Source organism: Brassica napus, chromosome C5, assembly GCF_020379485.1.
Source record: "Brassica napus cultivar Da-Ae chromosome C5, Da-Ae, whole genome shotgun sequence".
Lineage (NCBI taxonomy): Eukaryota > Viridiplantae > Streptophyta > Magnoliopsida > Brassicales > Brassicaceae > Brassica > Brassica napus.
The window spans coordinates 12,793,904-12,809,845 of record NC_063448.1 but is presented as its reverse complement, the minus strand read 5'-3'; the positions used below and the strand labels follow the sequence as shown (position 1 = coordinate 12,809,845).

Genomic DNA, 15,942 nt, shown 5'->3' with positions numbered 1-15,942 from the left:
CCAAATTATTGAAACAAACGGGCTGTATCGCGATATTTACTGATACATTGTGTGTTTTACAGGACCATTTTTCGAGGACTCTGATTGGAGCAAGTGAAGAACTTGAGGGGGTTTAATACTTTACGGGAGTTAAAGTTGCACGAGTTCATGGGGCTACAAAGTCTTCAGATTCTTCAGTTCTATGGCATCGTCGTCTTGGACATCCGTCATACAAAATTCTATCTACATTACCGGCTTTTAAATCTCTTGTTATAGATTTCCTGATTCTAGTCAATGCGATATTTGTTTTCAAGCTAAACAAACTCGACGGGTCTTTCCCGATAGTCTTAATAAAGCTTCTGCACCTTTTGAACTTATTCATTGTGATGTTTGGGGACCATATCGCACACCAGCATCTTGTGGTGCCGTATACTTTCTTACTATAGTGGATGATTTCTCTCGCGCAGTATGGACGTATTTAATGCTTGAAAAATCAGAAGTTGCTACCCTACTTAAGAACTTATGTGCCATGTCTGAAAGGCAATTCGGACGTCCAACTCGTATGATTCGCACAGATAATGGTACAGAATTTGCAGTCATTCGCAAATAATTTCAAGAGTAGGGAATTGTGCATCAAACTTCATGCATTGATACTCCACAACAAAACGCCCGTGTCGAACGGAAACACCGGCATATACTAAATGTGGCCCGTGCTTGCCTCTTCCAAGCACGTCTTCCTACCACGTTTTGGGGAGAGAGTATTTTGGCCGCTGCACATCTTATTAACCGTACTCCTACGAAGGTTTTAGATGGCAAAACGCCATATGAGGTGCTTCACGATAAACCTCCAGTCTTTGATCAACTTCGCATTTTTGGGTGTCTTGCGTATGCACATAGACGTGCGAGAGATAAAGATAAATTTGGTGCTAGAAGTCGCAAGTGTTTGTTTGTGGGTTACCCCTTTGGCAAGAAAGCATGGAGACTATACGATCCCGAAACAAATGAATTCTTCATAAGCCGTGATGTTCTTTTCTTCGAAGACAAGTTTCCAGGGCTCCCTGATACAGAGTATGTTACACCACCAGTTATGCAAGAGGACGCAATGGACGATTGGCTACTCCCGATTCTGCAATCTAGGGGGAGCACGCCCGCGTCGTATCCTAGTACTTCTGTTGAGCCCACAGACTTGTCTCTTCTACCTGTAACAACTCCTTCTACAAACGAGTTAAACTCTTCTTCTGCTATTGGGACTCTACCTCCTTCGACGTCACCTACTACTCCTATGACTTCTGATCCACTGCTTCTGTCTCCAACTACATCTCCGACTCAGGCCGTGTTACCTACGACATCAACTTCAGAATCAGAACAGACTGACCACAATAAGTCTCCGGGTCTATTAGAAGAACTTGGTCGTGGTCATCGTGCTAAAAAGCCTTCCATCCTACTCAAGAATTTCGTGACTCATACTACAACTACAAACCCATCTCACGTTCCATCTTCGTCTGATCAGAGTTCTCTACCAACAGTCTCAGGTAAGACATTGTATCCCATCGCTGACTACTTGTCTTCCTCTGTTTTTTCAGAGAAACATCAGGCCTTTCTTGCTCAGATCACCTCGGATTACGTTCCTGCAACCTTTAACGAAGAAATACTTGATGAACGCTTCAAAGGCGCTATGAAAGCAGAGGCCACCGCCTTAGAAGACAACCATACTTGGGACGTCACTAACTTACCCCCGGGGAAGAAGGCCATTAGCTGTCAGTGGCTCTATTCAAACAAATATAGAGCTGATGGTACAATCGAGCGACCCAAAGCTCGACTGGTGGCTCATGGAAATAGACAAAAGGAAGGTCGTGACTACAAAGATACATTTGCTCCAGTAGCAAAAATGAATACTGTTCGGTTTCTACTTAAGCTAGCAGCAGCAAAGCGTTGGGAGGTACATCAGATGGACGTCCACAATGCATTTTTACATGGGGACTTAGAGGAGGAAATCTACATGGAATTACCACCAGGCTTCCGATCTACTGATCCATCCAAAGTCTGCAGGCTTCTTAAATCACTCTATGGTTTGAAGCAATCTCCTAGGTGCTGGTTCTCGAAGCTCAGTACTACACTTCTTGCCTTCGGTTTTACTCAGAGTTATGAAGACTATTCTCTTTTCTCACTTATCCAAGGAAATATATGTCTTCATATACTGGTTTATGTCGATGACTTCATTATTGCAGGCAACGATGTTTCTACAATTCAGCGGTTTAAAACCTACCTTAATAAGCACTTCAAGATGAAAGACTTGGGAAAAATCAAGTACTTCCTCGGTCTCGAAGTAGCTAGAGGACCTGAAGGTATCTTTGTGTCGCAGAGAAAATATGCCTTAGACATTGTTGCAGAATGTGGCCTTCTAGGTGCTAAACCATCTCCAGTCCCGACTGAGCTTAATCACAAGCTTCCACTGTCTAAAAGCCTGTGGCTTACTGATCCCAGCAAGTACATACGCCTTGTTGGTCGCCTCATCTACTTGACTTTTACTAGACCTGAACTAAGTTATATCGTTCATCTCCTCTCTCAGTTTATGCAAAGGCCTTGCGAGGATCATTGGCTGGCTGCCTTGAGGGTTGTACGTTACTTGAAAGGGACTCCGGATCAGGGTATTATGCTATCTTCTTCTTGTGATTTGCAACTTCTTGCTTACTGCGATGCTGATTGGTCTGCTTGTCCAATTACCCGCCGGTCATTGAGTGCCTATGTTGTTCTCCTTGGTGATTCTCTTGTGTCTTGGAAGACAAAGAAGCAGTGTACTGTCTCGCGCTCGTCCGCTGAAGCGGAATACCGGTCTATGGCTGATACTACGTGTGAGCTAAAGTGGCTTAAGTGTCTGCTGTCTCAATTCGGTTTTTCTCATCACCAACCAATGCATATGTTTTGTGACAGTCAATCGGCCACTTACACCGCCAAGAATCCTGTCTTCCATGAAAGGACGAAACATGTTGAGAATGATTGTCATACAGTACGTGATGCCGTTCAATCCAAGCTTCTCACGACAGAACATATCTCTACTAAGCATCAACCTGCAGATCTCCTCACAAAGGCATTACCTACACCTACATTTGATTACTTATTGTCCAAGTTAGGCATTCGGACACCGTCATTGCCAACTTGAGAGGAAGTATTGGGATTTGGTTAAATATAAAGTTTCCTATATTCTTGAGATTTATACGATGTATGTATTTCATTTTCCTAACTAGGTTATGTTAAGGATGTTGTATATAAACACCTCTTGGTGGATGAATGAGAGATACACAATTCTACATTATATTCATTATATTTAACAAAAACATACAAATCTACGTATTATGACAATTCATATGTATGCATGCATACGTAGTTGCCTACGAACATTTATGCCAGCCTACGTTTTAACTTTCGCGAATATTGAATTTGTAAACGGCCTTATTTTAATGGCATTTGTAATCTGGTTTCGAAAATTCTGATCCAAAATAAGCATAATGTGAATACTGATCCTTATGTAGTGAAAAAATAATGTAGTTGTGCATGCCTTTTATATCGATAATGATGGATATATGGATTTCAACTTTACTAGTGTGGTCGGACTAGTCCTACTCATGAAACGCTGAATCACATAAACTCAGCATATATATATATATATATATATATATATATATATATATATATATATTGTTACTAATTAGTACGACATTTTAGTTAATCTGTGCGTAGGCATTTATGAGAATTTGGATAGATGTATTTTCTTGTGGGCTGGAAATAAAAGGTTTTGTGCAAATCAGTTTCGAGTGATATAACAAATACTGTATTCTGTTTAAATCTAGAATAAATTTAGCACAATCCTTGTCTACCATCACTTTATAGTTTATACTATAAACTTAACTGGGCCAAATACAAAAGAGATTAATATATATGGGCCGAACTTATGTGGTATCGATGATAAATTAATAAAGAAATTGACTAATAGCCATTCCCAAAGGGTTGACCCCCCCCCCCCCCCCCCCCCCCATAAACTTTGACGACGGAATGAGAATTTTTTTATTTTTATCAACGGATTAAGAAGCTGAAAGTAGAAGCAAATAAGGTTCAGTCCCAAAGCCTAGCCCACAGGTAAATAAGGAAAAGAAACATGGGCCTTGAGGGTCTGCTTAGCTAGGAAATCAGCTTCTCTGTTCTGAGAAATTGAGAATATAATTGTCACCTTATTTCATATCTTTTTTTTGGTAGAAATAATATTATATCCTAAAAATAAAAAAATGCTTTAAACTATTTAAGTTGACAAGTCCAATATAATTTGAGAACTTTTTTTTTTTTAACACCTTGAGAACCTTATCACATTTATTTAAGTACTCTTTCTTTGGGTAAATTTCGGCTATGCCATGGCCACGATTGTCTTCACTCTTGAGTCTTGACCGACACATTAGCGCAGCCAAAATGGACACATCCAGGAAAAAACATCACCCTAACAAAACCTTTATATGAAAATAATTAACAAAACATTTACAAAAAAATACATCCCGGTCTATATCAAATATTTATTTCACTCAAAAGCTTACGAGAGGCACGAAAATGAGAAGTTTATCTTTTGATCTTCCGATGAATTAATTTTTTGGATTAATTAATTAATTGATATATCTGAAAGGTTAGAAACAATTTTTAAAACGGTAGCTGATAGAAAATCTGAAGATATAATACCGTTGTAGACCAAGTGGTTGCTATGCACCGTTGTAGTATATTATAATTTATAATTGATAATGTTATCCATATCGATCAAACTGAATAAATACATAAAACAAGAATATGATTAGTTACAAAAAAAAAATGATTATCTTTGTTTCTTTTTGTATAAATGGTTTGTGGACTTGGAACACAAGGATATAGTAATGAAATTAGACTAAGTCTATGCTTTGAACTTTGACTAAATCCACTCACTTGAACAAGATTTCAGCAGCAATCATTTCTGCGGTACTTCATATATATTCAGCGCCCAAGATGGACCGGCAGGCCAACAATAATATATTTATATTAAACTATCTAAGCTTTAGCTATAAAAGGAGAAACGGAGCTGCATCAGGAATACACTAAATTATCATCCCAACACTACAAAGAAAACACACACACTCTCCATCTCTCTCTCGCCTCTGATCAGTGTGATCACCAAGTTACATTCAAGGAGAAGAAAGAAAGAAAAAAAGGGAAAAAAGATGGGAATCCTTATTGAAGAAACCTTAAGCGCTAACTTCAAAACCCAAACTGTTATTGATGATGATAATGAGTTGGGTTTGATGGCCGTGAGACTAGCCAATGCCGCAGCCTTCCCAATGGTTCTTAAGGCCTCCCTCGAGCTCGGTGTTTTTGACATTCTCTATGCCGAAGCTACTAGCAGTAGCATCGACTCCTTCCTCTCACCATCAGAGATAGCGAGTAGGCTACCAACTACACCATGTAACCCTGAGGCCCCGGCTTTGTTGGACCGGATGCTTCGCCTACTCGCTAGCTATTCCATGGTCAAGTGTGGTAACGTCACATCCGGGAAGGGAGAGAGAGTCTATAGAGCAGAGCCAATTTGCAGGTTTTTCTTGAAAGATAACATTCAAGATATAGGATCCCTTGCTTCTCAAGTCATTGTCAATTTCGACAGCGTCTTCCTCAAGACCTGGTAAATTTTCTAAATTCATCTTAGTAACAATTTTTTCCATCAATTTTTGAATCTTTATGAAATCTTATCTTTTTGATACATAAATTATAGGGGACAGTTGAAAGATGTGGTGCTAGAAGGAGGAGATGCATTTGGCCGTGCGCATGGTGGCATGAAACTCTTTGACTATATGGGTACAGATGAGAGATTCAGTAAACTCTTTAACCAGACTGGATTCACTATTGCCGTCGTGAAGAAGGCTCTTGAAGTTTACCAAGGCTTCAAAGATGTGAATGTGTTGGTTGATGTTGGAGGTGGGGTTGGTAACACCCTTGGTGTTGTTACTTCAAAGTATCCCAATATTAAGGGTATCAACTTTGATCTAACTTGTGCCTTAGCACAAGCACCTTCTTACCCTGGGGTCGAACATGTCCCTGGAGATATGTTCGTGGATGTTCCAAAAGGAGATGCCATGATCTTGAAAGTAAGTTCATCAACTATCTTATCATTCATATTTCATAAAAATGTATGAGTATATTTGTATTTTGTACTTACATATTTGTTTTACAGCGTATACTTCATGATTGGACCGACGAAGACTGTGTGAAAATTCTTAAGAACTGTTGGAAGTCACTACCGGACAACGGTAAAGTTGTTGTCATAGAACTAGTCACTCCAGATGAAGCTGAGAATGGGGACATTAATGCAAATATTTCCTTTGATATGGATATGTTGATGTTCACCCAATGTTCCGGTGGAAAAGAAAGATCACGAGCCGAGTTTGAAGCTTTGGCTGCAGCTTCTAGCTTCACCCATTGCAAATTTGTTTGTCAGGCTTATCATTGCTGGATTATTGAGTTTTGTAAATAAAATGTATAAGATATAAAACTAAAACGCTGAAATTGTTAATTCATCTTCGTCTCATTATGTGATGATCATGCTTTGACTGTGTGTTCAAGCAAATATCAAATAAGAAAATATTTTTTTTTGTTTACTTTCTCACTGTACTCTTAAACAGTGGCGGATGTAGGGTTGTTTTTTTCGTGCAGCAAATCTAATCTATCTATACTAATAAAAGAGATCTTTTGAGGCTCCAAAGAGCGTCCACATCAGCAGAAAAAACTTCTCTTCAAAGATGACACGTGTCATTATTACCAAAAAAAATAAATAATAAATAATAAGTAAATATACATATAAAAAATTAAATAATAAGTACATACACAATATAAGAAATAGAAAATTTACATTAAACATTTATCTGAAAAAGTATAATAAAATAAATAATAAGTAAATATACAATATGAGAAATAGAAATATTACGTTAAACATTTATCGCAATATTACAATTTTGATATAAAATCAAAACAATTAGAATAAATAATTATACAACATAAGAAAAAATAAATAAATATACAATATAAGAAATAGAAATCTATACTAATAAAATAGACCTTTTGAGGCTACATAGGGCGTCCACATCAGCGAAAAAACTTTTTCTAAAAGATGACACGTGGCATTAACAAAAAATAAAAAATAAATATACGTATAAAGAAAAATAAATAATAAGTAAATATACAATATAAGAAATAGAAATATTACATTAAACAATAATAAATAAATATACAATATAATGAAAATAAATAAAAAGTAAATATGCAATATAAGAAATAGAAATACTACATTAAACATCTATCATAATTTATCATCTGAATAAAAGCAAGAAAATTAGAATACGTAAATATATAATTAAAAATGAAAAAATCTATACTAATAAAATGGACCTTTTAAGGCTCCATAGGGCGTCCACATCAGCGAAAAAACTTTTTCTAAAAGATGACACGTGGCGTTAACAAAAAATAAAAAATAAAGATACGTATAAAGAAAAATAAATAATAAGTAAATATACAATATAAGAAATAGAAATATAACATTAAACAATAATAAATAAATATACAATATAGTGAAAATAAATAAAAAGTAAATATGCAATATAAGAAATAGAAATACTACATTAAACATCTATCATAATTTATCATCTGAATAAAAGCAAGAAAATTAGAATACGTAAATATATAATTAAAAATGAAAAAACTAAATTAAACATCTATATGAAAAATGTATATATATACTAATAAATGGAGCTTTTGAGGCTCCATAGAGCGTCCACATCCGCGGAAAAAAAAATTCTTCTAAAAGATAACACGTGTCATTAATAAAAAATAAAAAATAAATATATATATAAAGAAAAATAAATAATAAGTAAATATACAATATAAGAAATATAAATATTACATCTGTACTTATAAAAGCAAACTTTTGAGGCTCCATAGGGCGTCCACATCAGCGAAAAAACTTTTTCTAAAAGAAGACACGTGGCATTAACAAAAAAATAAAAAATAAATATACATATAAAGAAAAACAAATAATAAGTAAATATATAATATAAGAAATAGAAATATTACATTAAACAATAATAAGTAAATATATAATATAATGAAAATAAATAAAAAGTAAATATACAATATAAGAAATATAAATATTACATTAAACATCTATCATAATTTATCATCTGATATAAAAGCAAGAAAATTAGAATACATAAATATATAATTAAAAATAAAAAACTAAATTAAACATCTATCTGAAAAATGTATCTATACTAATAAAATAGAGCTTTTGAGGCTCCATAGAGCGTCTACATCAGCGAAAAAACTTCTTTTGAAAAGATGACACGTGTCATTAATAAAAAATAAATATACATATAAAAAAATAATAATAAGTAAATATACAATATAAAAAATATAAATATTACATTAAAAAATAATTAGTAAATATACAATATAAGAAAAATAAACAAAAAGTAAATATACAATATAAGAAATAGAAATATTACATTAAACATCTATTATAATTACAATAAACATCAATCATAATTTATCATTTGATACAATTAAGAAATGAAAAAAAAAAAATTAGAAAGCTATCTCAAAACATGTATAGTAAAATAAATAATAACTAAATACACAATATAAAAAAATTTAAATATTATATTATACAATTATCATAATATTAGAATAAATAAATATAAAATATAATAAAAATAACTATTAAGTAAATATAGTATATAATAAATAAAAATATTACATTAAATATATCTCGTAATATTGTCATTGATATAAAAGCAAGAAATTTAGAATAAACAAATATACAAAATAAGAAAGATAAACAATAAGTAAATATTCAATATAAAAAATGGAAAAACTAAATTAAGCATATATCTGAAAAATGTATAGTTAAATAATTAATAAGTAAATATATAACATAAAAATATTAGATAAAACATCTATTATAATATTAAAATAACTAAATATAAAATATACGAACTGTACTAATAAAATGGAGCTTTTGAGGTAGCGTCCACATCAGCGAAAAAAAACTTCTTCTAAAAGATGACACATGGCATTAATAAAAAATAAATAAAAAATTATTCATATAAAGAAAAAGAAATAATAAGTAAATATACAATTAAAGAAAAAAATAAATAAAAAGGAAATATACAATATAAAAAATAGAAATATTACGTTAAATATCTATCATAATTTATCATTTTATATAAAAACAAGAAAATTAGAATAATTAAATATACAATTAAGAAATGAAAAAAACTAAATTAAATATCTATCTAAAAAATGTATAGTTAAATAAATAATAACTAAATACACAATATAAAAAATAGAAATATTATATTATACAATTATCGTAATATAAGAAAAAATAAATATAAATATAAGAAAAAAAAAATAAGTATTAAGTAAATATAGTATATAAGAAATAAAAATATTGCTTTAAATAAATATCGTAATATAATCATTGATATAAAAGCAACAAAATTTAGAATAAATAAATATATAAAATAAGAATGATAAACAGTAAGTAAATATACAATATAAAAAATAGAAAAACTAAATTAAACATATATCTGAAAAATGTATAGTTAAATAAATAATAACTAAATATCCAACATAAAAATATTAGATTACACATATATTATAATAATAGAATAAGTAAATATAAAATTTAAGAAAAATGAATAATAAGTAAATATACAATATATGAAATACAAAAAATACATTAGACATCTATCTAAAAAATCTATAATAAAATAAATAATAAGTAAATATGAAATATAAGAAATAAAAATATTACATTAAACATATATCGTAATATTACAATTTGATTTAAAAGAAAAATAGTTAGATAAGTAAATATAAAATAAATAAAAAATAAATATACAATATAAGAAACGAACAACTACGTTAAACATCTATTTGAAAAACGTAGAGTTTTACATTTTTATTACTTCCGAATATTTTTTTAAGTAAATATACAATATAAGAAAAATAAGCATACAATATAAGAAATATAAATTTTACATGAAACATCTATTATAATATTATTATTTGATATAAAAGCACGAAAATTAGAATAAGTAAATATAAAATATAAGAAAAATAAACAATAGGTAAAATACAATTAATAAATGAAAAAACTAAATTAAACATTCTCTCTCAAAAAATGTATAGTAAAATAAATAATAAGTAAATATACAATATAATAATTAGAAATATTATATTAAACATCTATCGTAATATTAGAATAAGTAAATATACTATATAAGCAAAATAAAAATAAATCTGAAAAACATACAGTAAAATAAATTATAAGTAAATATACAATATAAGAAATAAAAATATCACATTAAACATTTATAAATAATATTACCGTTTGATGTAAAAGTAAAAAAAAATAGAATAAGTAAATATACAATATAAGAAAAATAAAAAAAAAGGTAAAATACAATTAAGAAATGCAAAAACTACATTAAACATCTATGTGAAAAATGTATTGTTTTACATTTTTATTATTTACAAATACAGTAAGTAAATATAAATGTTAAATATTATAATAAGTAAATATAAAATATAAGAAAGAATAAATAATAAGTAAATATAATATATAAGAAATAAAAACATTACATTAAATATATTTCGTAATATTATCATTGATATAAAGGCAAGAAATTTAGAATAAGTAAATATAAAAAATAAGAAAAGATAAACAATAAGTAAATATACAATATAAAAAATAGAAAAACTAAATTAAGCATTTATCTGAAAATATATAGTTAAATCGAAAAATGTATATTTAAATAAATAATAAGCAAATATACAATATAAGAAATATAAATATTACATTAAACATCTATCGTAATATTATCATTTCATATAAAAGCAATAAAATTAGAATAAATAAATATACAATATTGAAAAATTCCCTAAGATAGCCCTTTTTAAGTTTTTTTTTTTTTTGTCATCAGCTCTTTTTAAGTTTTTGTTACAAATAGCTATAAATGAGAAAAATGACTAAAATAAGTTTTATTAAAGAGTAAAAATACATTTATACCCTATGGTTAACTAACATAGACTTATGGTTTAGAGTTAAGGGGTGAGGTTTTGAGGATAAGGTTTCAAATTTTAAAAAATTATAATTAAAATTAAAATTTTCAAAATAAAGGAGACTATTTTGGTCATTTTCCTTATTTAATGCTATTTTGTGACAAAAACTTAAAAGATCTATTTGAGAGAAATGCCCTACAATATAAGAAAAAATAAGTAATAAGTAAATATACAATACGAGAAATGAAAAAATATATCAAACATCTATCTGAAAAATGTATAGTTTTCTAATTTTTTCAAATGAAATATGTATTCACACAAGCATACAATTTAGAATTTGTTGTTGTTTAGAATACAACGTTCAAAAAAATAACTATATGGTTAACATTTGAAAATAAAAATAGCTCCGCGCGTAACGCGGATTAACTCTTAGTCTAATACTATAAATAAGACTTTATCTCTTCTCTGGTGTTGCCACATCAGTAAATAGGTGATTCTGGGAGTGACACGTGTCCCGCCTAATAAAAACGCACTGTTTCATTAATCATTTATTCTAATTTGATTTGGGCTTCTGGTGACACTTAGAGCAGCTGCAACGGGAGATCGTTGATGGTCCTTAGCGCATAATCATATGCTTTTGGGATTATAATAATATTATTTGAGCTAAATAAGCTAAGGATTAATCCTTACATAAGGATTTAAAGGATTTGATCCTTAGAGACGTGGCAGCGGGTGATTCGTTGGTCGGCTTTCGTCTTTCGTATACCAAAAAAAAAAAATCATTTTCGATCGAAGCGGAGAAAAAAAAAAGCTCTCGAGGAAAGGCGAATTGGAACCGTCCCGCTACGAAGGTAAAATCGAACCCTTCTCTTGCTGATTTAGGGATTTAGATTAGGTTCGATGTTGTTTTCCTGTCAATTTAGTGTTCGGTTTTGTGTTTTCAATCGATTTGGGGTCATTTACGTTTGAAATTAGGTTTTTAATCGATTTGGGGTTTAGGTCGTTTGTAGTTAGGGTTTGAAAAGCATTTTGGTTTCAAACGATTTGGGGTTTAAGTCGTTTGTAGTTAGAGTTTTGTGTTTTCTGCTCAAGTGTTTTCGTTTGTTCTTAACTCGATCCCTCTGATTTGATAATCTTTGGTGATGATTTGTTGTCCTTTGTTCTTACTCGGGTTTTTAATTGATTTGATAATCTTCTCGTTTGTTCTTTTATCCCTTTACTCTGATTTAGTTTGCTTGGAAACTCATTGTTGATATTGTTTACATTCGTTTCTTGTTTGCAGATGGCGAATCCACATGAACCTCATTTCTTAAAGCCTCTGCTTCATGGTTTCCACAGTGGCATCGTAAGAACCTCACTCTCTCTATTTGTTTACATTCGTTTATTGATTAGATGTATTTCTTGTTTGATTAACTTTGCCTTTTCTTGCAGACAATACCACTTGGCTTCTTCTCAAAGCACATAGAAAGGAAGACGAACCAGAAAACATGGAAACTAAGATCGGACGCTTCAGATAAAATTTGGGAAGTGATACAAGAAGGCATGAGACTCACCGGAGGTTGGAAAGATATCGCCACAGCACATGACCTTCGAATCGGTGACATTGTCATCTTCAAACACGAAGGAGACATGGTGTTTCATGTCACTCCTTTTGGTCCTAGCTGTTGTGAGATTCAATATACAGATCCTGACATCAACAAGGAAGAAGCCGACGCGGGTGATGCTGATGACAATGAGATTAGTAAGTTTCAATCAAACTTGTTTCCTCTTTTACTACATTGCTTCTGCTTTAACTTGTTTTGTCTTGTTCTGCAGCTCACATTGCTTCTAGCTCACAGATGATTTAGGAGTGATTGTGACCGGAAATAGATATCTCTTTTGCTGTGTTTCCTCTCTATCAAACTTGTTTCCTCTCTTGCTAGTTATCTCTTTCGGTTTGTTTCGTCTCTATCAGAACTTGTTTCCTTTTCTTTCCTTTTGGTACTACTGTAAAATCTTGTTGCTACAACTCGAAGTTGCCACAAGTGTAATCTTGTTTCTTATCTTATATGTTTCTCTTATGTTATTTTCGGCTAAGGCTACTGTGTTAAACTTGAATTTGGCTTGAATTTGGCTTGTAAAGATTTTTAAACTTGTATCAAACGTAGATATTTTTAAACTTCTATCACACTTATAGAAACCATACTAAATGAAACTTATAGTTTTAAGAAGATAAACTTATACATAAGATAAGAAAAACTAATAGAAATTCTTTACCTTATAGCTTACAAATTTTTTTAAAAAAAATTGACATTGTAAAACTTATAGTTTTTAAACTTATACATTTTTAAACTTCTCTTTTTTTGTATCTTTATTTTTAATCATGCAATTAATAAAATTTCAATTTCAATTTAAAAAGAAAAAATTTATTCCTAAGGACTCCATCTTCGGTAACACCATTAGACGAGCAATTTTGATTCGAATCCTTAACTATTCAAACAACAACCAAAAAAAAAAAAAATTATTAAAAAAATCCTGAGGATTCATGGGTTGGTCTCACCATTGCACATGCTCTTAATACGCTTAACTTTTGACGTTTTTATGGTACAAAGCCCTATAGCCCAACAAAGTAAATTCTAATTGTGTTCGACGCGAAGACATCAAAGTTCAATGTTCGTCCTCTCTGTTCAGCGGTGACCTCTGATCTTCGTCACTGAATCTGAAACAGTCGGAGTTATGTGTTCGTCGTGTGGTGTTAAATCCTTATTAATTCAATCCACCACGATGAGGCGTTGAATGCGTGCTAAGCTTTGTTGAGTCGGTAGATCTGCGAATATAAATAAGTCTGTATTTCTAAAGTTTCAGAGATAAGAATGGCCAACTCCGTTCTTCTCCTCCCTAATTTGAAGCCGGCCGTTGTCCCAATCTCCCTCAGATATTCTTATATCATCCCTCCGAAACATTACTGTAGATAACACGGACGTTGAACACCCCTCTGTAACTTATGATGCAATCATTCAATCGGCCTAATTGTTTCTTTCACACCACTAGAAGAAAGAATTGGATCACAGGTTAGTCTAAACTTTCTGAAGAATATGAAAATACGTCTGGGATCTAATCTCTTTGTGGGACAGATTAGTCTGCTTTCTAAGCTTTTAGTATAAGAACTTTGAAGCATTGATTTTATGGTTATTGTGATTTCAGCCATTGTTCATTAGGGTGCAACGGTTTATGTTAGTTGTACTGTGAGCTGCTAATAGTTTAGCAATTAGAATGTTTACTATGTTCTCTTATACGAATGAAAAATATTTTTGCTCTGAAACAGTAAGCTAATGCCATTTTAGTGATAAGGTTTGCTCATTTCAAAACAAGAGCTTTACTTCATCATCACTTATGAATTTACATACGTGAAACGTGTTTAAATTGTGGTTTTGATTGAGCTTCTTTTGCTTCTATTCCCCACCTCTATTTTTTATCACCGTCAGTGAAACATACTAAACGGCGCAGTCGGCAATTTCCTCCTCCTCCTGGCTTACCCAGCATCTGGAACTTGCACCAGCTAGGCAAGTAACCACATCAGTCTTTATGGAAACTCACGAAGAAGTATGATCCTGTAATGTTCCTGACACTTGAAAGAGTCAGTTATAGTTTCCTCCCCTGAAACAGCGTGGAAGGTATGTATATATTTTCATAACTTCAGTTTTTTTCCTACCACTCCCGGCAATGATTAAATATTGTGCCAGACGAAATAGAACAACTATAATGAAGTCACTCACAGATACATTGAAGTCATGTTGACCACGGTCTACCTAAGCAACTTAAATTTGGTAAAAAATGCAGTTCGTACATATCTCCCATGAATGATGTGGTCTTAGAAATGGAAAGAACCTAGTGGAATGTAATATATTACACATAGAATTTGTTACACTTCAGTTGGTGCGTACGCAGGACTTGGAGCATCCATGGCTGAGTAGAATGTGGGACATCAGCCACCATGGCTTTCGGTCAACTACATAATCACAAAAAGGCCACCAGAAAGTTAAGCAAACCAAACAAAAAGATATTGCAAAAGCAATGTTTAACTTTTTGCTACTAACCAAATAAAACAAATAACTTACGTATATAGATTACTTAAACTTGCGTGTGTGACCATACGTCCGAAACAAAATTTAAGATATAAGAACTTATATCGTATAACAAAGTGAAAATTTTACGGTTAACAAATAACAAATATCCCACAAGCTTAAAGGGTTTTGCAGATTGTTCAAGGATTTTCAGATGAACCAAAATTTACTAGCTTAAAACTTTCCGTTGTTACCATGAAGCATGTGTTGTAATGATTTAAAACAGTCTGGACTTACATATTGTATATTGCTATTTGTAACTGAAGTTTGTTAGTACGGGTGGGAAAACTGCAGTGCCACTATGCAAAACGTTGTAAATAGTGAATCTATTAGTAAAAAAGGTGAAAGTTCATACCCATATACTAGATATTGGTTTTTTTTTGTCAACAGATACTGGTTAAAATGCTGAGAATAAAAAATTAAAAAAAAAACTTATTAAAACTCAAGATTAATCAAATTAAAAGTATATAACTAAAACATTAAACGTTTCAGGCTTTGGTTGACCTAAAAGAGCAGTTTCGCTAGATATTCTAATCTCATCTTGCCGGCTAATTGATCATAGTAGGATTGGTGTCATAATCTCTTTTCTTCTTGCAAGCATCATCATGTTGATATTCTTATTATTTCCTGCTTGCGAACAGATGACGATACCAACCCTTACAGCATATAAGATAATATTTCAAGAATCCTATTAATGTGTTATAAATCCATGATATGGATATGTGGATTGCCATTAACCATC

At 31.5% G+C, this 15,942-nt stretch overlaps 1 protein-coding gene and 1 long non-coding RNA gene across 3 annotated transcripts; both read left to right on the top strand.

The window, feature by feature from the left end:
• Positions 1-5,039: 5,039 nt before the first annotated feature.
• On the top strand, positions 5,040-6,635 carry LOC106399204 (indole glucosinolate O-methyltransferase 4). Its single transcript, XM_013839677.3, has 3 exons — positions 5,040-5,662; positions 5,753-6,125; positions 6,212-6,635. Exons 1-3 carry the CDS (start codon positions 5,208-5,210, stop codon positions 6,509-6,511), a joined length of 1,128 nt encoding a protein of 375 aa, XP_013695131.1. The 5' UTR covers positions 5,040-5,207; the 3' UTR covers positions 6,512-6,635.
• A 4,550-nt stretch (positions 6,636-11,185) lies between these two features.
• Positions 11,186-15,558, top strand: LOC106407411. Of its 2 annotated transcripts, XR_002658556.2 has the most exons (3): positions 13,614-14,147; positions 14,562-14,750; positions 15,025-15,558. It is a non-coding gene; the product is annotated as an uncharacterized LOC106407411 (long non-coding RNA). The 2 variants fall into 2 exon arrangements; XR_007323438.1 differs by having other exon boundaries at positions 11,186-14,147; positions 14,562-15,558.
• The last annotated feature ends 384 nt before the right edge of the window (positions 15,559-15,942 follow it).